Source organism: Anoplolepis gracilipes, chromosome 10 (genome assembly GCF_047496725.1).
Source record: "Anoplolepis gracilipes chromosome 10, ASM4749672v1, whole genome shotgun sequence".
In the NCBI taxonomy this organism is placed as follows: domain Eukaryota; kingdom Metazoa; phylum Arthropoda; class Insecta; order Hymenoptera; family Formicidae; genus Anoplolepis; species Anoplolepis gracilipes.
The window spans coordinates 11,271,757-11,292,398 of NC_132979.1; the positions used below are offsets into that span (position 1 = coordinate 11,271,757).

The 20,642-nt window shown below is 27.1% G+C and overlaps 2 protein-coding genes and 2 long non-coding RNA genes across 5 annotated transcripts; 3 read left to right on the plus strand and 1 right to left on the minus strand.

The window, feature by feature from the left end:
• The first annotated feature begins 1,819 nt into the window (after positions 1-1,819).
• LOC140670171 (uncharacterized) lies at positions 1,820-6,138 on the plus strand. Its single transcript, XM_072900732.1, has 7 exons — positions 1,820-1,880; positions 2,999-3,116; positions 4,284-4,463; positions 4,548-4,718; positions 4,813-4,971; positions 5,058-5,313; positions 5,822-6,138. Exons 1-7 carry the CDS (start codon positions 1,850-1,852, stop codon positions 5,939-5,941), a joined length of 1,035 nt encoding a protein of 344 aa, XP_072756833.1. The 5' UTR covers positions 1,820-1,849; the 3' UTR covers positions 5,942-6,138.
• Positions 6,139-9,525: 3,387 nt separating this feature from the next.
• On the plus strand, positions 9,526-10,862 carry LOC140670460 (uncharacterized). 2 transcript variants are annotated; one of them, XR_012047565.1, is made up of 3 exons: positions 9,526-9,661; positions 10,363-10,455; positions 10,793-10,862. It is a non-coding gene; the product is annotated as an uncharacterized lncRNA (long non-coding RNA). The 2 variants fall into 2 exon arrangements; XR_012047564.1 differs by lacking the exon at positions 9,526-9,661 and adding an exon at positions 9,987-10,224 and having other exon boundaries at positions 10,360-10,455.
• A 49-nt stretch (positions 10,863-10,911) lies between these two features.
• Positions 10,912-16,528, plus strand: Pnn (desmosome associated protein-like protein pinnin). The gene is made up of 5 exons (XM_072901065.1): positions 10,912-11,160; positions 11,621-11,813; positions 15,016-15,189; positions 15,262-15,556; positions 15,643-16,528. Exons 1-5 carry the CDS (start codon positions 11,006-11,008, stop codon positions 15,945-15,947), a joined length of 1,122 nt encoding a protein of 373 aa, XP_072757166.1. The 5' UTR covers positions 10,912-11,005; the 3' UTR covers positions 15,948-16,528.
• A 1,086-nt stretch (positions 16,529-17,614) lies between these two features.
• On the minus strand, positions 17,615-18,843 carry LOC140670716 (uncharacterized). Its single transcript, XR_012047602.1, has 3 exons — positions 18,808-18,843; positions 18,499-18,742; positions 17,615-17,742 (listed from the first exon to the last, which is right to left on the minus strand). It is a non-coding gene; the product is annotated as an uncharacterized lncRNA (long non-coding RNA).
• Between the last annotated feature and the right edge of the window lie 1,799 nt (positions 18,844-20,642).

Sequence of the window (20,642 nt, forward strand, 5' to 3'; positions counted from 1 at the left end):
AAAAAAAGCCGCACTTAATTTTTTGTTGAAATATCTATAATAAATCAAAATTAAAAAAATATACAATAATTTATAGAAAGACTACTTACATTACATGCTAACTTAACACAGCATCTGCAAATGAGGAAAAGAGTGCAAAAATATTATATGCAGTCATAATACATAAAAAATTAACCTTATTCAACATCAAAATTAATATTAGATCAAATTTCAATGATATAATCAAATTAAAGAATTATTAATAATAAATAACGGGTTAATTAAAACAACCTAACTAGCCAAAATTATTCAATTTATTCACACGACGTTTCGACCATATGGTTGTGGTCCTTTTCAAGTGTATAACTATAAAGAAAATATAAAACGGATCAAAAAATTATATGGATACAATTTATACCGAATTAAACACAAACAATACAATATAATGTCGTTAAAAAACTAGTCTACTCACACGTAAATTAAGAAAGAGAAGAAAGAATCCAATGGGACATGATTAAAAGTAGAACTTAATTATGGAATAATTAAATATGTCACTTAGTTAAAATAAACAAATAGAATTTGACTCCCGGGGGAATAAATTACAAAAAAACAGCCTTTTTATTTCAATTCCTTATGTTAATGAATTCAGCTTTTGTTTGCGTCGTATTGTGTGTGACACTGGTTTGAACGTCGTTATGACTATAACTAATAAACTTAATACATTGATTAAGCGTGATAAAGACAGATTACATACTGATAGTAGAACTGATATTGTTTATAATTAATAAATTACAGTGTAAGGATTGCGATGCGCTCTACATAGGCCAAACAAAGCGACATGTACGCACACGTATTAAAGAACATCTTAACAATATAAAATTACATCCTACCAATCAATCAGTCGTTAGCAAGCACAGAGTTGAATTTGGGCATGATTTTGAGTGGGACAAGCCGGTTATTTTACACGATGAAAAATTTATTAAGAAAAGAGAAATAGCTGAAATGTTTTTCATCAAAAAATTTAACTCCACGATTAACCTACAAAGAGATACCAAAAATTTAAATAATATTTATGACAAAATTATAAAGGTCGTTTGAACTGTTTTTCTTTTTAAACATTGACAGTTTCGTTTAAAAACTCATGCTGACATGACGTGTCTCGTTGTTTGTGTTCATCTCAAATTTAATAACCGTTTATTTTAACTAAGTGACATATTTAATTATTCCATAATTAAGTTCTACTTTTAAACATGTCCCATTGGATTCTTTCTTCTCTTTCTTAATTTACGTGTGAGTAGACTAGTTTTTTAACGATATTATATTGTATTGTTTGTGTTTAATTCGGTATAAATTGTATCCATATAATTTTTTGATCCGTTTTATATTTTCTTTATAGTTACACTTGAAAAGGACCACATATGGTCGAAACGTCGTGTGAATAAATTGAATAATTTTGGCTAGTCAGGTTGTTTTAATTAACCCGTTGTTTATAATTAAATACTAGCGACTTTAATCTCTAACTTATAATTATTAATAATCTAACAAAAAAATTCATGTAAAGATTGTGAGCGAACCCATGCATATCGTATACATATTTTCAGCAATCAATCAAGACAAAAATATATGCCCAAATATATTTTTACTTTGAAACAAATGCATTTAATAAAAATAATACAAGAAAAAATTATCTTACCTCATTTTTCAAAGAAAATCCTTTTTTTCTTATTTTTTTCAAATGGTAACTGTCACAAATCGCAACTGTTACAAGAGTATTTTAAAGCTGAAATTCGCGAGAGCCAATGAGAGAAAAGAACAACTTTTTACGACCCTTTGTTCAAGAGTTCTTCCAATAGCAGCTAATGTTCCGTCTATGTGGAGATCATATGTGTATTACATATATGGTAAAGATTCTCTAATAAGAGTTTTGCCATAAAGCGATCTGCAGGGCTATTCTGTAACTTTTAACCATAGACATATATTAAGTCTATGCTTTTAATGCCTGCGTTACGATATGACTGTCCTTTTCTTACTTATTAAGAGAGAAAAAAATAGCCATATCGTAACGCATGCGTTAAAAATTACCACAGACTTCTATATAATACTAGACTGCTAACTCCTTATGTATAAGGCAGCTCTAATTTTATGTACAAACAAGTATGTATGACATCCCTTTCTGCGCATGCGCTGTGAAGGCGCGTGTTGCACGCATGGAGAGAATCCCGTTAACACACATCCCGATAGCACACAACCATACATATTGACCGATGCCTAGGGTAACCAGCACGGTTAGCCAATCAGAAGGTTCTAATGTTCATTGGCCAATTAGCATTGTGCGCTATCGGATCCCGTCCCACGCATGTATATACACACTAAGTATGATAAACAAGCTTATATAAAAGATATAAAATAACTGCACATTTGTATCCCATAATTTAATATTTATTACTTTTTTTACTAACACGACATGTGTTCTGACAAGAATTACAGACCGAAAGCAGGTTAGAAGTACATGTACTGATCATAATGGCGTCGGCACATGTCAGCGCATGCGCAGAAAGGGTCACCTTAGCGCTAATAGTATCTCCCCGAACGCGCTCTTAGTACATAAAATTCGAGGACACTTTATATAAGCAAAATTTAGAGTTCAATATACTTAGCAGACAAATTCAATATTTCGCATTTTCTATTATTGCATTCGTTTGGGAATCATTTAGGCAAGTTTAGGAAAGCATTTTTATAGTTTGGGAAATAACAGTTTATTTATAATTAATAAAAATAAGTTCGGTATAGTTAGCAGAAATAATTAAAAAAAAATTTTTTTTTTAATTGACGTAGAATTATTTGGGAAACACTTCTGTAACGGTCCCATAGTTTGGGAAATAATAATTTCAATGTAATAAATAAATAATCTAATTTGTCATTAAGTGGGGAGCATAGACTTATAAGTAGGGAAAACGAGAAACGAGTGAGTGAGAGTCAGTGAAAGTAAGATAGAGCATTATCTTTTGTTAAACGTTAGATTTTGAGACTACGATTTACTACGATTGCACAGAGTTCAGAGTTTGTGAGAAAATGGTTAAATATTGCTGTATCTGTAAAATCGAACAAGGAATGATTCCGGATATTTCTTTCCATAAGTAAGTTGAAATGCATGTTATTCTATGTAGTTGGTCTGTATGATATGCACATTATCATACAAAAGAATTAAAACTTATCAAAATAATTTTATATTATAGTAGTCAGGAAATTAATGCAATATCTGTATACCAGGAAAAGTTAATTTTTGCTTAATAACATTAATGTCACTATTCTATACATTAATAGGTAAATATCCTGTTTAGGGGAGGATGCTCCGATGTCCTTGATCTTGACATATGTTGTCAAGGTCATCATCCTGAGTAACGCTTAAAAGGTTTTAGCCGTCGCTTGTTGTTTACTAAAAAGTTACAAAAATTTTTTTAAATTAACGTATTTTGCAATTATTTTATCAAATATTGAAAATTTAAAAAAATGTTTCAAATAAAAGTTGTAGGTCTCTTCAAGATACACATTTTATACTCTATCCATTTTTATTATACGAGTGATAGTTTTCGAGAAAAACAACGACTCTATAAATAAAGACTCTAAACCTTATACAATATTAATTATAACATAATATATAATATAGTCCCACTGTATCCGCGCGTACACTTTCCCACACAACAAATGGGTTGGGTTAGGTTATTTTTTCTGGAAGTGGAGCCCCTCGCAGAGGGACGGAACCCACTGTGCCCGCGCGTAGACTTTCTATGCGTGAAAAGTGTATGCGTGGATACAGAGGGTTCCGCCTCCTGCGGGGAGCTCCACTTCCAAAAAAAATAACCTAACCCAATCTATTTGTTGTGTGGGTAGGAAAGTGTATGGTGGGAGTGGGACTATATTATGTATGATATTATAATTAATATTGTATGAGGTTTATAGTCTTTATCGTTGTTTTTCTCGAAAATTATGACTCGTATAATAAAAATGGATAGGATATAAAACGTGTATTTTGAAGAGACTTACAATTTTTATTTGAAACATTTTTAAAATTTTTCAGTATTTGATAAAATAATTGCAAAAAACGTTAATTTTTGTATGTAACTTTTTAGTAAATAACGAGCGACGGCTAAAACCTTTTAAGCGTTACTGAGGATGATGACCTTGACAACATATGTCAAGGTCAAAGACATCGGAGCATCCTCCCCTAAACAGGATATTTACCCATTAATATATTAAATAATGCTAATTTACACTCAAAAAGTGTGTTCATAATACATTTTCAGAATTCCTAATAACCCAGAACTGAAGGCAAAATGGGTTATAAATATTGGCCGAGAGCTTAATAATTACGATTCAGTTTGCAGTAGACGTTTCAAGGAAAAGGATTTTTCTTATAAAGTTTATGGAGAGAACGTAAAACGATTTTTGATATCTACAGCTGTTCCATCTTGCTTATTAACTCAGTATTAATATTTATTTTTTAATAAAAATGTTTTTTTAACAAAGTAAATAAATGTTTTTGTTACAAAATATATTGTTTATTACAGTAAAAAATCCTTGCAAGTTACCATTAAAACTCAAAAGTCGATTAATCAAAAACCAGGTTCACCATTAAATAGTATTAATAATTTAGAATCAGGACAAATCTTGGCAAATATTACAAATACACACAGTAACAACATCAGCAACATTGATAGCAACAGTATATCTACTGAATAGTAAGTAATTAATATATTTAATAATTTGTTCTTGATTATAAGTAATTTATTTAGTTATAAGCAATAAATAATTTAAAATAATTTAAATGTATAGTGATGACTGTGCTCAAGCATCCATTTACCATGATAATGAAAAAGCAGACATATCAGTTACTGAACAAAATGTTTCACGTATAATATCTGATGATTCTAATATATCTCTTAATGTGCACTGTGCTGATTACATTCAAGAAGAAAGTACAACATTAAAAAGGTAAGATTATAAAAAAACAATACAATGTTTTACATAATTACTTGTAATAATCATATTAAATATTAAAAAATGACTTTGTATTGTAGGAAATTGGATAAACCTTTTGAAAGTCGAAAAAGATTTTGCAATCCTCGGTATATAGGAGATTTAACCAGAGAACATTTCACATCTGATATTGCTTGGAATATTATCAAGAAGCATGTTAATAATTGTGGAAAAAATCGAAAATCTTTAACTGAGAAAGTGAAACGTGCGACTAATAAAATAGAATCATTAAAATCCCTATTGAATAACTTGAGAAAAAAAGGGCTATTGTCTGATGAAGTTTGCAATAAATTAGAAGTGAGTTAAAATCAAAATAATTTAAAAGTAATAATTACAATAATAGTTGAGATTATTATTGTAATTATTATTGTAATTATTCTTTTTAATTTGTCAACAGAATCTGCAATAGCATTAAGAATAAATATAATAATACGAAGCAGAAATTATAACACTTCCATTGATTTATTTTTTCGAATATAATGTTAATTGTAAATATTATTTAAAAATTGATCGAGTGTTTTTTATATTTTCACTAATATATTTGATATCTTTCAATATTATGTCACAGTTACATTCTTTTGTATCAAAGAAAATTTTTATAAATTTTTTTATTATTTTTATATATACATTAACAGTTTAAAAAATAAGTATTGATAAAGCTTTTACACGATTTATATTTATATACAAAATTAATATACATATAATATTTATATTTATACATATATTATTGTTATTGTAATGTAATTATAAATTAATTTGCAAATATGACGGAAATTATACATATTATTATCATTATTACTTAAAGCAAGAAAACTATTTGGGATTAGAGAAAGAGAAAGCGAATTTGGGTGCAGAAAGTACGAGTAACGTGAACAAATCAAACAGCATTTTTAGCTGTGTACAATTGTCTCGACTTGTGTCGTAGTTAGAAAGTACCTGTGGCGACATTGTGCAACACACTGTGTTGCTTGCTAAAAAAACACCCAATATTCATATATGTAATGAGTCAAAGTAACTCAAAATGTTTCGTACAAGTGTTCTTTCTCTCTTTTTTTTCTTTGTTGGAAAATAAGAGAAAAGAAAGACCTTGAAGCATTTGTAGCGTCGAATTGATCGAATTATAATAATAAAAATACAAATATATAAATTCAATTTTTTTTTATTATACCTTATCTTACCTTATCTTTAAAGATAAAGTTTGAAAAAAAAGATTGTAAAACAGTAAATACTAATATTAAATATCAAAATCAAGGAATAAACAACTAAAAATCTTTTGTTTATAAATATTTAAACACTTATAAATATAATTTATAAACAAAAATGATGTTTAAATATTTATAAGATTATAAATATTTAAAATCATAATTGGCACATATATTTATGTTACTACAAAGTTTTTATTATTTTATCATTTTGATATTTGTTTTTTATAGTTTTTATAGTTTTGTACGAGCATTAAATGAAATTATTAAAAACGTAATGACTAAAAAAAAAAATAAGAAATGTCCTTCTGCATTAAGAGAGTTTTCGTTTTATTATTTTGATTAGTTTCGACTTTATTATTTTATTCTACTTCCGCCTATGAATATGTACGAAAAAATTTTATAAAAATATTGCCTCATTCACAAAGTATCCGAAAATGGTTTTCGAAATTTGACTTTAGTCCCGAAATTACTATGCCAGTATTGGAAAACTTACGAAAAATGATCGAGGAGTATAATACTAAAGGAATCGAATTAAAGTTCGGACTTCAAGTAGATGAAATGTCCATAAAAAAAGCAATTGAATGGGATGGCAAACAATATCATGGACATGTTGATTTGGGTCTTCACAATGAAAGTGATGAAGCATCGTATGCACTTGTTATAATGATAGTTTGTTTAAACAGACATTTCAAGACTCTTATATCATATTATTTGATAAGAAGTCTAACAGCTGGAGCACGATCAAATATATTAAAAGAAATATTAGTAATTTTGAATAATAATAGACTAAGAAATATTAGATCGATAACATTCAACGATGCTGCTACTAATTTTGGCATGGTTGAAAAACTTGGAGCAAAGTTACAAAATGTTCAAGAAGAGTCATTTTTTGAACATCCAGTAACTAAAGAACCGATCATTGTTATTCCGGACGCCTGTCATATGTTAAAATTGATTCGTAATACTTCAGCTGAATATGATTTAATTGATAATGAAGGAAATATAATCAAATGGAGTTTTTTAGAAAAATTGGTTGAGATACAAGAAAAATATAAATTACATCCAGCAACAAAAATCTGTCAAAGACACATTAACTTTCAAAAAAAAAATGAAAGTAAAGTTGGCAGCACAAACATTTAGTAGATCAGTTGCAGATGCATTAATTTTTATGAAACAAAAGTTTCCTCAAGATTTTGTGAATGTTGATGCTACATCAAAATTTTGTAGAATAATAAATGATATTTTTGATATTTTAAATTCGCGAAGAAAATTTGAAGAAGCTTGTATATCACAAGAAAATTATGAAAATATGGAAAAGAAAATAGACGAATATATTAACTATATTAAATCACTAAAAATTATTGAAAAGAAAGAAAGCAATAAAAATATTTCTATTTTAAATTCAAAACGCAAGACAGGATTTTGGGGATTTTGGGGATTCATAACAGCTATGAAGGGTGTTTTGAAAATAGCCCAATATGTTTTTAAAAAGAACTCGATGACCTATCTTTTAACTTATAAACTATCCCAAAACCACTTGGAAACATTTTTTTTTTGCATGCGACGTATGGGTGGTTTTAATAACAATCCTACATGTCGTCAATTCAAATCCAATTATAAGAAGCTCATTACTCATGTTAATTCTATTATATCTAAGGAAAGTAACTGCTCCTTACAAGATGAGACTAATATAATGAAATTAGAAATCAATAATATTCAGGAGACAAGTTCAAATGAAGAATTACTCAGTTTTGTAACATTTGAGCATGATTATGTGGGTAGTAATAGATGGTTATGGACTGAATATAGTAGTGATATAGTAATTTATATTGCAGGATCAATTGTTCGAACAATTAAGAAAAAAATTAAGTGTGAAATGTGCATAGAACAATTAATGCAAAATAATGTAACTACATCAAGCTTGATAAATATAAAAAACTGCGTACTTAACTCATCGACAAAAACTACAAATCAAAATCAGATGAGAGGCTTAATCTCGTCGAGTGTTGATGTAGTTACGATTTGTAAAACTGCAGAAAAGGTTTTAAGAAACACACCAAATTTACTTTTTACAAAAAATGTGCTTGAAAAATTAATAATTTATGCAAACAAGCTATTAGTAGAAGTAAATCTTTTTCCTAAAATGGATATGTTTATGGAAGACAATGTTTTATGCAATCACAAATTAAATTTAATTAATCTGATTTTAAAACAATATTTTAAGATTCGGCTTCATCATGAAGCAAAATCTTTACAAGATGCAGTGCAAAGAATAAGAAGCTTTCACAATCGACTAGTTGTGTTTAAAAATCAATAAAAATAAACGCGAGGAAAACAGATATATCTATTAAGAAAAAGCTTATTTACAAATAAATTTAATAAATATGTTCTTTATTATATACTTTATACTATATATAAAATATATAATATATATATATATATATATATATATATATATATTATATATATAATAATTACATACACATTACTTATATCTTCTAATATGCTCTATATTTTTCAGTTTAAATGATCTTTTATAAAATAATAAAATCCTTTCTTATCATTAATAAAAACTAAATTTTATTTATTTATAATCTTATTTCCATTATGCAGCAGTTTTCAAAAATTTTTTATTCAAAAGTAAGTACATTATTTATAATTATATTATTGAATTAAATAATTCACTAATAAATTTTTTTAAAATACTTATTTTTCATTGACTTATACATTTAAACATATTACTATTTATAAATTAAAAAAATTTCAGTAAAGTAATAATAGAAATACTAGGAGAAATACTTGTATATTGTATATTTTTATTATTTTTTTTTTCTTACATATGTTAGGTTAGGTTAGGGAAAGTATGCTGTTAGCATTTTTTATCTAAATCTTTTAAGAATTTCCGCAAGCTTCCCCTTTTCGCTCATCATCCAGTGCCTTCCCCTGTTTTCTCCATCGCTTCCCCCACTCTTTGTAAAATGTGAGAGAGAACGAAACACTCTAGAGATATCTCTATCCTTCTATGTTGTCGCGCGGCCGCCCATAAGAAGGCGCAGTCTATTAGTATAAGTCTATGGTTTTATACTTGTATAAATACACAAGTAGAAGTCTGTGAAAATTACAGAATAGCCCTGCTGGCACAGACTTCTATATTAAACTAGACTGCTAACTCCGGCAAAATACGTAACCTCGAAAAGTATGTATAAAACTTATGTGTATGCGTCATCATTGATAGTATGACAGTCACGCTGATTGGTTGAATTTAAAGCAGTCACTCAGAAACGAGTTTCCTATAGTAGCCATATTATATATCTATCCCCTCCTTTTCTCTATCCTACCAATGTTGTACATATTTTTCGGAGTCACTTTTTGAGTCTAATATATAAGGAAGTTAGCGGTCTAGTTATAGTATAGAAGTCTGTGTCTGCTGGCAAAATTTTGTGAGAGAAAAAAATATATATTTTACTACAGTCGGACCTCTTATCCTACGACCCTCTTATGCTACGAAACTTCTTATCCTACGACAAAAAATCCTTTCATGCTACGACCGCGAAAGGGGAATTATACTCCCACTCTCAAATTTTTGTCGTAGGATCAGAGGTTTAAGGGGAAGATTCCGAATCGAAAATGTCGTAAGATAAGAGGTCCGACTATATTTCTCTCTTCAGCCTAACCTAACCTAACCTCTTCTAACGCGCTCACGCATCACGTATGCTTATCGTTCATGACGCTCTACGGCTGGAAAGAATATACAGTATAGAAGCACGTTAAACTGTGATAGAAGTCTGTGGTCGGACCTCTTATCCTACAACATTTTCGATCCGGAATCTTCCCCTTAAACCTCTGATCCTACGACAAAAATTTGAGAGTGGGGATATAATTTCCCTTTCGCGGTTGTAGCATGAGAGGATTTTTTGTCGTAGGATATAAGAGGTTTAGTAGCATAAGAGGGTCGTAGGATAAGAGGTCCGACTGTACCTAAAAATTTAGAAAATAGAAAAAAGTATTTATAAAATTAGAAAAAATATTTCATTATTATAGTAATTTTTTAAATTGAACATTATTTTTAAATGTAGAATTTGCGAAATTAAATGCTGATCATATTATAAATTGTTATAATTTATATTTCAAAATTAAGAAGATTTGCAGCGTTTTAGACACTAATGAAATATTATTAAAGACCGTATCTCGTCAGTGAGTTAGATTAAAAATTTATAATAAAAAAATACTTTACGTAAGTAATATGACAGCAAATATATATGTATATATATGTATATATATATATAGCAATGCATGCTTAATTTTCTTATTTCAATGTTTAATATGATACATACAGTATTTTACTTTGTAATACATAAAGTATTTTAATTAATATTTTGTATTTATCTATTTCTTTCATATTTATTTTATTTTGCTAATCTTTATATACAACTACTAAAGATTAAATGTAAACAATTTCTTATTATACATATTATTTTGATGTTTTATTTAAAAAGATTATAATATTTTTAGTTTCTTTGAGACGTTTATTTTTTATTTGTGTTGCTGAAATATAATGTTTATATTAATAGTTAGGTTAATGTGATTCAAATACGAGCGGGAATTGCCCAGATCTAGAGGACCAACCAAAAGTGCTTATCATATGGTGCGACTCTTATTAGAAGGTCTCTATGTCTATGTATTTTATATGTCTATGGTAATTTCGTTTGACAATATTGTCGCGTAGTTGCTAAAAGAATTAATTATCTGAATTTTAAAGAGAGTGTACAACACAGAATTTTCAAATGAGGAAATTAGACTCAGAAATATGGGGAGCCGAAAGATTAGAAGCTCAATTGGAAGCCGCTCGCGATGGACTTCGCGGTCTAGATCGCAGTATCCGTAAAATTTTAGGCCGGGATCTTCCTGACGGCGAGAGTGGTCCATTACAACCACCTAGGTTATATTTAATTCAAAACATTTTTATTTTAACTTCTAAATCTATTCGTATGAAATCATGAAGAAAGTGCTTTATAAATAGTTCTAAATATTTCCTAGAAGTTATATAGGATATTTTTTGCAATATATATAACTTTTTTTATTGATCATGTTTTTACATTTATATAATTTAAATTACTTAAGTTATTTCTGCTACATGATTTATATTATATTTATATTAATTATATTTATTAATTGCAGTTATACTAATTTTAATTGAAATTATACAGTATATATATATATATATATATATATATATATATATATATATATATATATATACATACACATATATATATACACATATACATACATATATACACATATACATACATATACATATACATACACATACATATACATACATACATACACACACATATATATTGTAACTTTGTATGATTTAATTCAATTTCTTTTAGATTATCTCAAAAGCGACCATTACAAGAAGATCGTCGACGAGCTGTAACAGATTTTGTGAATAATGAACTACCTGGAAGCAAACGACGATGGCAAAATTCCAATGTAGAACCAAAAACAGTTTTCAGTAGATTAAGCGCACGTGTTCCATCTAATGCTGATGATAGTGCTGATGAAGATGATAGCATTATTAAGGTAACTAATTTAAGATTTATTTTTAAGAATAATTCTAATATTTTATATTTGTACATAATTAACATTTTCTAAAAATATATCTGCTACAAAATTATTTGAAAGATTTTACATTAGATAACAACATGAGATTATTAAGAGAAATCTACAGAAAACTCACATTTTCAATATTTTCATATAATTCAGTTTTATATATACATAAATAAATAAATAAATATATATATATATATATATATATATATATATATAAATAAATAAGTATATAAATATAAAATTAATTCTACAAAATTATATAGATAAATTGTATGAAAAGATTATGTATGTATCTACATGTATGTATAGATATATGATATATATGTGTGTGTATATGTTAGCAAATACATTATTGGATTTATACATTTATTTATAAACTTATTAGAACTTTTTGAGGATGTTATTATTTAAATATACTAATGAATATAATACCAATGAATGTATCACGACGATTTGTTTATAATTGTTGAGTAGAAAATTTTTTGAATTTATTTTCCTAAATGTAAAAGATACACTTAAATTTCTTGGTTTAACATCACTTGGTTCTTTTTTTTATAAGGATATATTAAAAATCAAATATTTTTTCATTGGCTAACAATTTTTTAGTTATAAGAAACAGGATTGGAGATATCAAGAGTTTCATAATATAGGGATGTAAGCCCGAAATCACTTAACAGGAATGAAAAAAAGTAATTTAAAGTAATTTAAAGTTTGCATTTTCTACATAAAAATATGTATAAATATTTTTGTATTTATTTCCATAATTATTAGACCAATTATTATGCAGCTCTGTTATAAGATGTAAGGCGTATAGCACTTTTATATGCCTTAAGGGGATCCAAAAGCTGTTCTATATTATTGACCAAAATTTAATCTAATACGACAATATATTTGCTTAATATAAAAGTTTTGCAATTTATACATACAAAATAAGATAGATTTCTGCTAGGAATTGCATGAAGAAATATTTGTGAACTTTTAGAAATGACAACTGACGTGAGTTTGTGTTTCAATCTCGCACATTCACAGATGCATAAGAGTAACTTTTTATAGATTTTAAAAATCTTTTTTACTAGGCTTCTAAAGTCATTTCCAAAAGTTTGTTCATATTCTGTGATGTTATTCCAAACGCGGACACTATATCTTGCACAGACATACCTACGGACATATAGAGAACTTTTTATATTAAATAAATATTGTTACGACGTAACTGTCATTTTTTAATTTTTTATCATTTTTATATGAAATTATTAGCCTCCACGTGTTCTTTTTATTTAATTGAGGAGAAGGATTTATCAATTTTCGTAGCCAAAAAAAGATTTTCAAAATCTGTAATTCATGTTCTGTCGGTAATTTTGGATCCCCTTAATATCTCATTTTTCAAAAAAAATTGCGAATAAGCTTCTGTATTATGAAATCTTCATTATGTTTTTAAACATATCATTTTATAGGTGATTATATCATTAAAAAAAAATTTCAGCACTCCTGTTCACAAAAATGTATTGATATTTAAAACAATGTATTTTAAATATCTATCATAAAATTGTACTTATTTATTTTATATTGTGTTAATGATGATCTCTTACAATTAAATTGTATTTATGCTATATTTAGTTCAATTCAATAATAAATACTAGAAAAAGGTATTCTAAAAAAAAAAATCGAAATATCTTATGATTTATTTATTTTTTAAGTACTTATGTACTTTTATGTGCAGAATAATAATAAGAATTAAATTTAAAAAAAGTATAAAGAATTGAGTTAAAAAAAAGTATATGATTCCACCAGAAAATCAAAGTTGATTTCAAGTCTTTGAAATGCTTCCACAGATTTTTAAAACAAATTCATGCATTTTCTGACATTTCCTTTAAAATAATTTAATGCCCCAGTATATGTTATTTCTTTTGTTTGCTATACTTTAAAAAAAAAGATAAATCCATTTATAGATTATAATAACTCATTTTAAAGTATATTCTGCTATTCCATAGATATTATATCATTTTAACACATGTATTAAATGATAAAAATATGCAAAACCTAATAGCCTTTTAACCTTAGACGAAACAACGTTTGATTGTTACTAGTGCATTGCTGTAATTGCCATTATTATTAGAAAATTTATGTTGTTTTAGACTTGTTGATTATCGCTAGAATTTAACTTTGTATGGAATTGTCAATAATATATTGCATCTGTACATAATTACATTTTTAACGACAATGTAAATGATTTTTTAGTGTTTTCTCTAGAATAAATTTAAAGACATATTAGAAGATTTTGATTTGCAAACAAAATAGCAATGTGAGTTTAACTTGCTTTAGTACATTATTCATTATGAATGAGTATTGTTCATGGATGAATATTTTAAAAACTAGTAGATTGATAAAAAGGAAGTGTTATTGGATGGCATATTTATATAGATATGCAGCTTAACCACTTTTATTATTTGTATGGAAAAAAAGAAATTATTTAAAAAACGATCAACAACATGAGAGAACATAAAGGAATGAATAAAATAAATGTGCGAAAATATTTCTCGCCTTATATACATATATTTAAATTTAGTAAATTCTTATAATGAAAGTCTGTAATGTTTTATTAGTATTTTATTAGTATTATAAAGTTATAATAAAATATAACACATAAGATTATAGTAGATTCAAGCTTTTATTTTATTTAGTTCTTATTTTCTATATTATTTTTTATTTTAGTTTAAAGAATTAAGAATAACAAATAAAATTTTAATATAATTAAATAATATTATTTTTTATAGTTAATGTTGAAAAGTTTTATTGCAACAAAACTTCAAATTATTTGAGAGAAAAAATCAGAAATATAAAACATTTAATATTAAAAATTAAAAAATTTTAATTTATTAAAACTCTTGAAATAATAGTAATTAATTAAATAGTAATTAGTAATTAAATTAAGTTTAATAATAAAGTCTTATAATAATTAATAAAGTTTTAGAAGAATTCTATAAGAGCCATTTATATAGAATTATTATTTAAAAAATTTATAACTGAAAAATTGGTCATTGTTTTGTGGTACATATGTATATATTTTCTATCAACTATATTATTTTTTACATTATTCATATATTCTTTTCGAGCATGTATATATAATTAAACATGTATATAATCTAATCTAATCTGTATTTTAATATTTATTAAGCCTGCTGTATCATCCAGAGTAATAGCTACTCCTCGAGAAATTCCTTCACGTCAAGAGGTCATCAGACGAGAAAGAACAGATGAACGTAGTCGACAAAGAAATAAACGTATGTTTGGCGCACTTTTGGGTACTTTACAAAAGTTTAGACAAGAAGAGACTAAACTTAAGGCAAAGGTAAAATTCTTATTATTAGATGTATTTAGAACTTTATATCATCAAATTTTATATCTCATTTATTATTAATAGGAAGATAAAAAAGCAGAAGTAGAGGCCAGAGTAGAAGAAGCTAGGAAACGAGAAAAAGAAGAGCTACGAAGAGAAAGACAACAATTATTTTTGTCACGGAAACGACAATTAGCTGAAGTACGAGCATTGGAAGCAAAACTTGCACGTAGTCGGCAGTTTCAAGATTGGCGCAATGCACAGTTACCCCTTGCTTCATTTATAAAAACACGTGCACAACCTTCCATTTATTATGTACCAAAGCGCAAACATCCACAGACAGATATGTTATTAGTGCAATCCACAAAAGAACTTTATGGTTAGTATTTTCACAAACATTGTAAATTTATACTTCTATATATCTATGTGTCTTATTTTTATTTACTTTTCTTTTTTATATTTCAGAGGAAATTGAAAGAAGAGAAAAAGCATTGGTAGAAGAACTAAATTTAATAGAGATGCAAGTAGGATTAAGCAAAAATTCACAAAACTTTGAAGCATCTACATCTTTACATATAGTAGAAACTTCACGCTCGATAGAAGAGGGTGAAGAAAATCGAGATCCTAATCCAGAACATATTGAAGCTGCAATTGATAATCCTGATGTTTCAATGCAGTCTATAATAAATGAAAATTTTGATGATAATGATATGGAAAAAAAGGAAGAAATACAATTAAACCAAGTTCAACCAAATGAAAATAATGGCTAGTATAAAATTTGCTATGATAAAAAAGTTCCACATATTATTGGATGGTTCAATAATAAAATGAAGAGTTAATCAATAATAAAATGGAGAATAAATTTCATAATAAATGTGTTGCGTCTTCATATCTTCAAGTATTATTTTATGCTTGGATAATTAAAAATAGTATTTAAGAAAAACAAAAATTTGTTATTTTATTATATGAACCTAATATCCAGTCTTACAGCTCCTAGTCTGTTGCTATAGCCATGTTGAATTATAATATTAGAATTATAACATTAGAAATAAGTTGTGATTTCTTTTCTCACAATATATGTCGAAATAAAATAATTTTGTATATCTCATGTTTGATGATACTAAAATATACAGAGTGTCTAATTTAAATGTTAAAACTTTGGGAGTGTATAGGGGACTGAAAAACTAAGACAAAAAGTCCTTTCGAGATTTATTTCTTTTTCTTATTTATTTACATTTATTTACATTCATGTTATCATCTATTTAATGCAGATATTCAAAATTCCAATAAACGCTAGATATTTCTGAATATGCATAAAATGTATCTAAGATCCAAACTTAACATTTCAAAATATTCCAAAACATTCCGGAATATTTACAGAATATACAAGGAATATTCAGATAAGTGCAAAATATTTTATTTTTTTCCTTATTTTGAATATTTTATAAATATTCTCAAGATATTCAAATGAAACATTCGGAGAATATTCCTATATATATTGAGAATTATATATATTGCTCAGTAAAGGTTATTTTAAGAATATGGTTTTATAAATTATTTAGATGCTATATATATATTATGATTTATTTCTTTAAATATATACATATAAGATACAAATATAAGATGCAAAGATAAATATAAACTGAAAGACGATGTAATAAAATAATTAAAAAACATACAATAAAATACAAAACGTCAAAAACTTTGTTTCTTAAAACGAGAAAGAATTCAATTATACCATTTTGGTATCACTCAGTAGCTGAAATATCTTTTATTATAAAATAAAAAACAAAAATTATACAATAAAAGCATATAACGAACAAAAAAGCTATTCTTTTTAAGCTATAATAACAAAACATCATTTTCATAGATATTTCAGAGATTTTTTTCCAAACAGTCTTATAATATTTCTAAAATAAACATGTCCAAAATGGTAGAACTGAAAAAGACAGATTAAATCATTAAACAATTGTACATTCATCCAAATTAATCGTTTGCTAAAATTTATTCGTTACTTAAACATAGTGTTCCGCTACGCGTAACTTTATCTTTGGCTCTGATAAACTTAATTTTTCTATAATTTTCTGGATCTCTGCTTGATTGCTATTCACTTTTCTTATCATGGCTTTTGTAAAATAAATTAATTTTTTAAGGATATTTATACATTATATACATTATTATATACATTATTATATATATTAGTACATTATATTATGTTTATATCTTAATAATAATTATTAGCTAATATTAAATATTATTATTATTACTTAATCTCTATTACTTTGCAGATTCTTAATATGCCAAAATTTCCTTTATTTGCTCTTTTTGCCTTTAACATATATTTCGTACATAGTTTTAAAGTAAACAGAGTATTCATAACTTTGCGAGTCATTTCTATTACAGTAGAACCACCAATTTCTTCCAATTTCTGCAATTGAAAGCATTTCGAACTTATGTTAATTTTAATCCTTATTCCGTATTGTTATTTTTGACGTCCTTTAACTATACAGGTGAGCCAGTGTATTTTTAACATATTTATTAATATATAAAAATGTTTTAAGAAATCTGAAAAAATTTATATATCTTTGATCCTATTAAATAAAGACTAGAATAAAAAATGTGAAAAATAATTTGTTTAAATATATTATTTTACGACTATTTATTTTTGAGAAATTAACGCGGTTAGAAAAATCATGGAAAAAAATGACCCGGAATAAGAGTTAATAGCGAAGTTAATTTGTAATGTGGCGAAAAATCCCACAAAAAGTAAAGTTTATAGATAATCTAGAGTAAACTAAATTTTTTTATACTGGGTGTTAAAAAAGTGTCGCATATGCTCAGTGCCATTCAATAGAGAATGAAAATCTAAGAAAAAATGTCTAATATTATTTTTCGATGTGATGAATAATTTCGCCGCAATTAATTATTGTAATCAGTCAATCAGCGCGGAGTTACAAGGGGAAGCCAGGGGCGAAGCGCGCGAAGTGAGAAACCAGAACATGAGCGCGGTAGCTGCGCGAAGTGAGAAAGGCTGTGGCGCGACGGCTATGCTCTCGTTTCTCACTTCGCGTGCTCGCCCCTGGCTTCCTCTTGTAACTCCGCGCTGATTGACTGATTACAATAATTAATTGCGGCGAAATTATTCATCATCGAAAAATAGTATTAGACATTTTTTCTTAGATTTTTCATTCTCTATCGAATGGCACTGAGCGTATGCGACACTTTTTTAATACTTTGTATATAATCTTATATCACAGTTTCTTACATAATAATAAATCTTTCTACTTTGCACTATTTTGTAATGTTTATATTTAAACTTACCAATTTCTTTTCAGTTTTCCTCTGTAACAAGAAATGCTCCATTTTTAAAATATGTTCCTCAGTAGCTAATGGCAATTTGTTAATAATATTTTTATTGTTTTTTGTTTCCATTTCTTCCTCTATACTGCATCGCCGTGTTATCTGGTCCAATTTTGTCAAATTCTCTCTAGTTTTCTCATTTTTAATTATAAATTTGGTTATTTTACACGTAAAAATTTTTTCACAATTTTTACAATATCTGAAACTATAAACTGTGTATTTTTGTGTAACTGAAACACATATATTGTTTGTGCATAAATAATTACTCACGAGTGTACATTTTATTATTAAATTAATCGTTGTGTTCTTCTTCATCTGTAATAAAAGATCAAAGTTTTATGTAAAAGTGCAAAAATGGTAAAAATAAAAAATTAAATATAATATCATAATTTGTACTTATAAAATTGTCTGTTCTTTGTGTAGCAGCATTATTACTTTCATCAGCATTATTAAATATTAATTCTGTATTCATATCAATATCGATTTCACTCTGAAATTCTGAGCTTCCATATATTTTCTTTGTCGAACTACAAATATTATTATATCATTATATTAAATATCATCAATAATAAAATAAAAAAATATTAGCAAAACTATTTTAAATTGAAAACATTTTTATGCTTATCATTTTATTGTGTATGCAGAATTTTAATAGAAATTTTAAAATTTTACTATTGGTCAGTTTCATAATAAGTTAATTAACAACTAAATTAATCCGAATTTGATCGAAGTATCCCTTAAAAGGATTCTATAATGCGTTAAAAATATTTTGTTGCAAATTGCTAAGGATGGCAACTCTAGAGTCCATGGATGTAATCAGGCTTTAGTAAATCACAATCAAAGAGAAGATAGAATAGAGCGCGGGAGCCGGAGCCAGCTAAAAGAGTATCAGACGATTAAAAAGAGACAAAGTCAAGTGACCTGGATGTCCTTGTCTGTTAACGCATGCGTAGAGAAGAGCGTACAGCCACAGTATAAGTATACGGACGGGATCCGATAGCGCACGAGCCCGATACGATACACGAACACACGAATGTTGCTAATTGGTCAGTTAGAACACTAGGACCTTCTGATTGGTCAACTGTGCTGGTTACCTTAAGCATCGGCCAATATGTGGTTGTGCGCTATCGGGCTCGTGGGCTAACGGGACCCTCCCAAGTATACACAGTAGCGACAGTGAGCGATTTTGATGTGACAAATTTCTAATACGCATGCGTCAGCTTGTACTACAGAGAAGATGGCTACGCCCTATGGATGCATCTAACCTACAATATAGACAAATACGTTTTACGTGAATAATGTCATTTTATTATATTTATTGTGTAAAAGTGACATAAAATTTTGTCCAATATAGTGCAATATGAAAGTGAAAAAGGGTCATTATATATTTATTGTTATAAAATTAATTAATATAATACAATTATAATCAAAATATATATTTCAGTAATAATAAATTTTCAAGAGAGAGAGAGAGAGAGAGAGAGAGAGAGGGGGGGGGCGGAGAGGGTAGAAGTCGAAAGGGGGGAGAGGGAAGAGGGGGAAAGGGAAAAAGAGGGGAAGGAAGAGGGGGAGAGGAAAGAGAGGGGAGAGAGAAAGAGAGAGAGAGAGAGAGAGAGAGAGAGAGAGAGAGAGAGAGAGAGGGGGGAGGGTAATTATATTACTTACATAGATTTTTGTAATTTATTTGTAATGATTCCAGCTTTTCTAATTTTATATTTTTTTTCTTATCTGAAGTGCGAAAATTAATATTATATTTTTTTAATTTTTTTATTTTTATATAATTATATATTTAATTAATGTATTAGAATAAATATATTATATGTTTATATATTATTGCGCGTGTGATTATATATTTTATATACTTACTTTTACTTATTTTTGGTAGTTTTTGATTATTCATATTATAATTTTAATAAATTTATATAAATAGTATTATTTACTTTATTTTATAAATTATATATAATTATAATAATCAATTATAATAATTTATAATATATATAATTAAAAAATGATAGATTATTTCAACTTTTTTTTATAAGGGATTATGGAATCATTTTATTAAATGTTCAAACTGGTGTTCATAAACTTCTAAACACATACACACA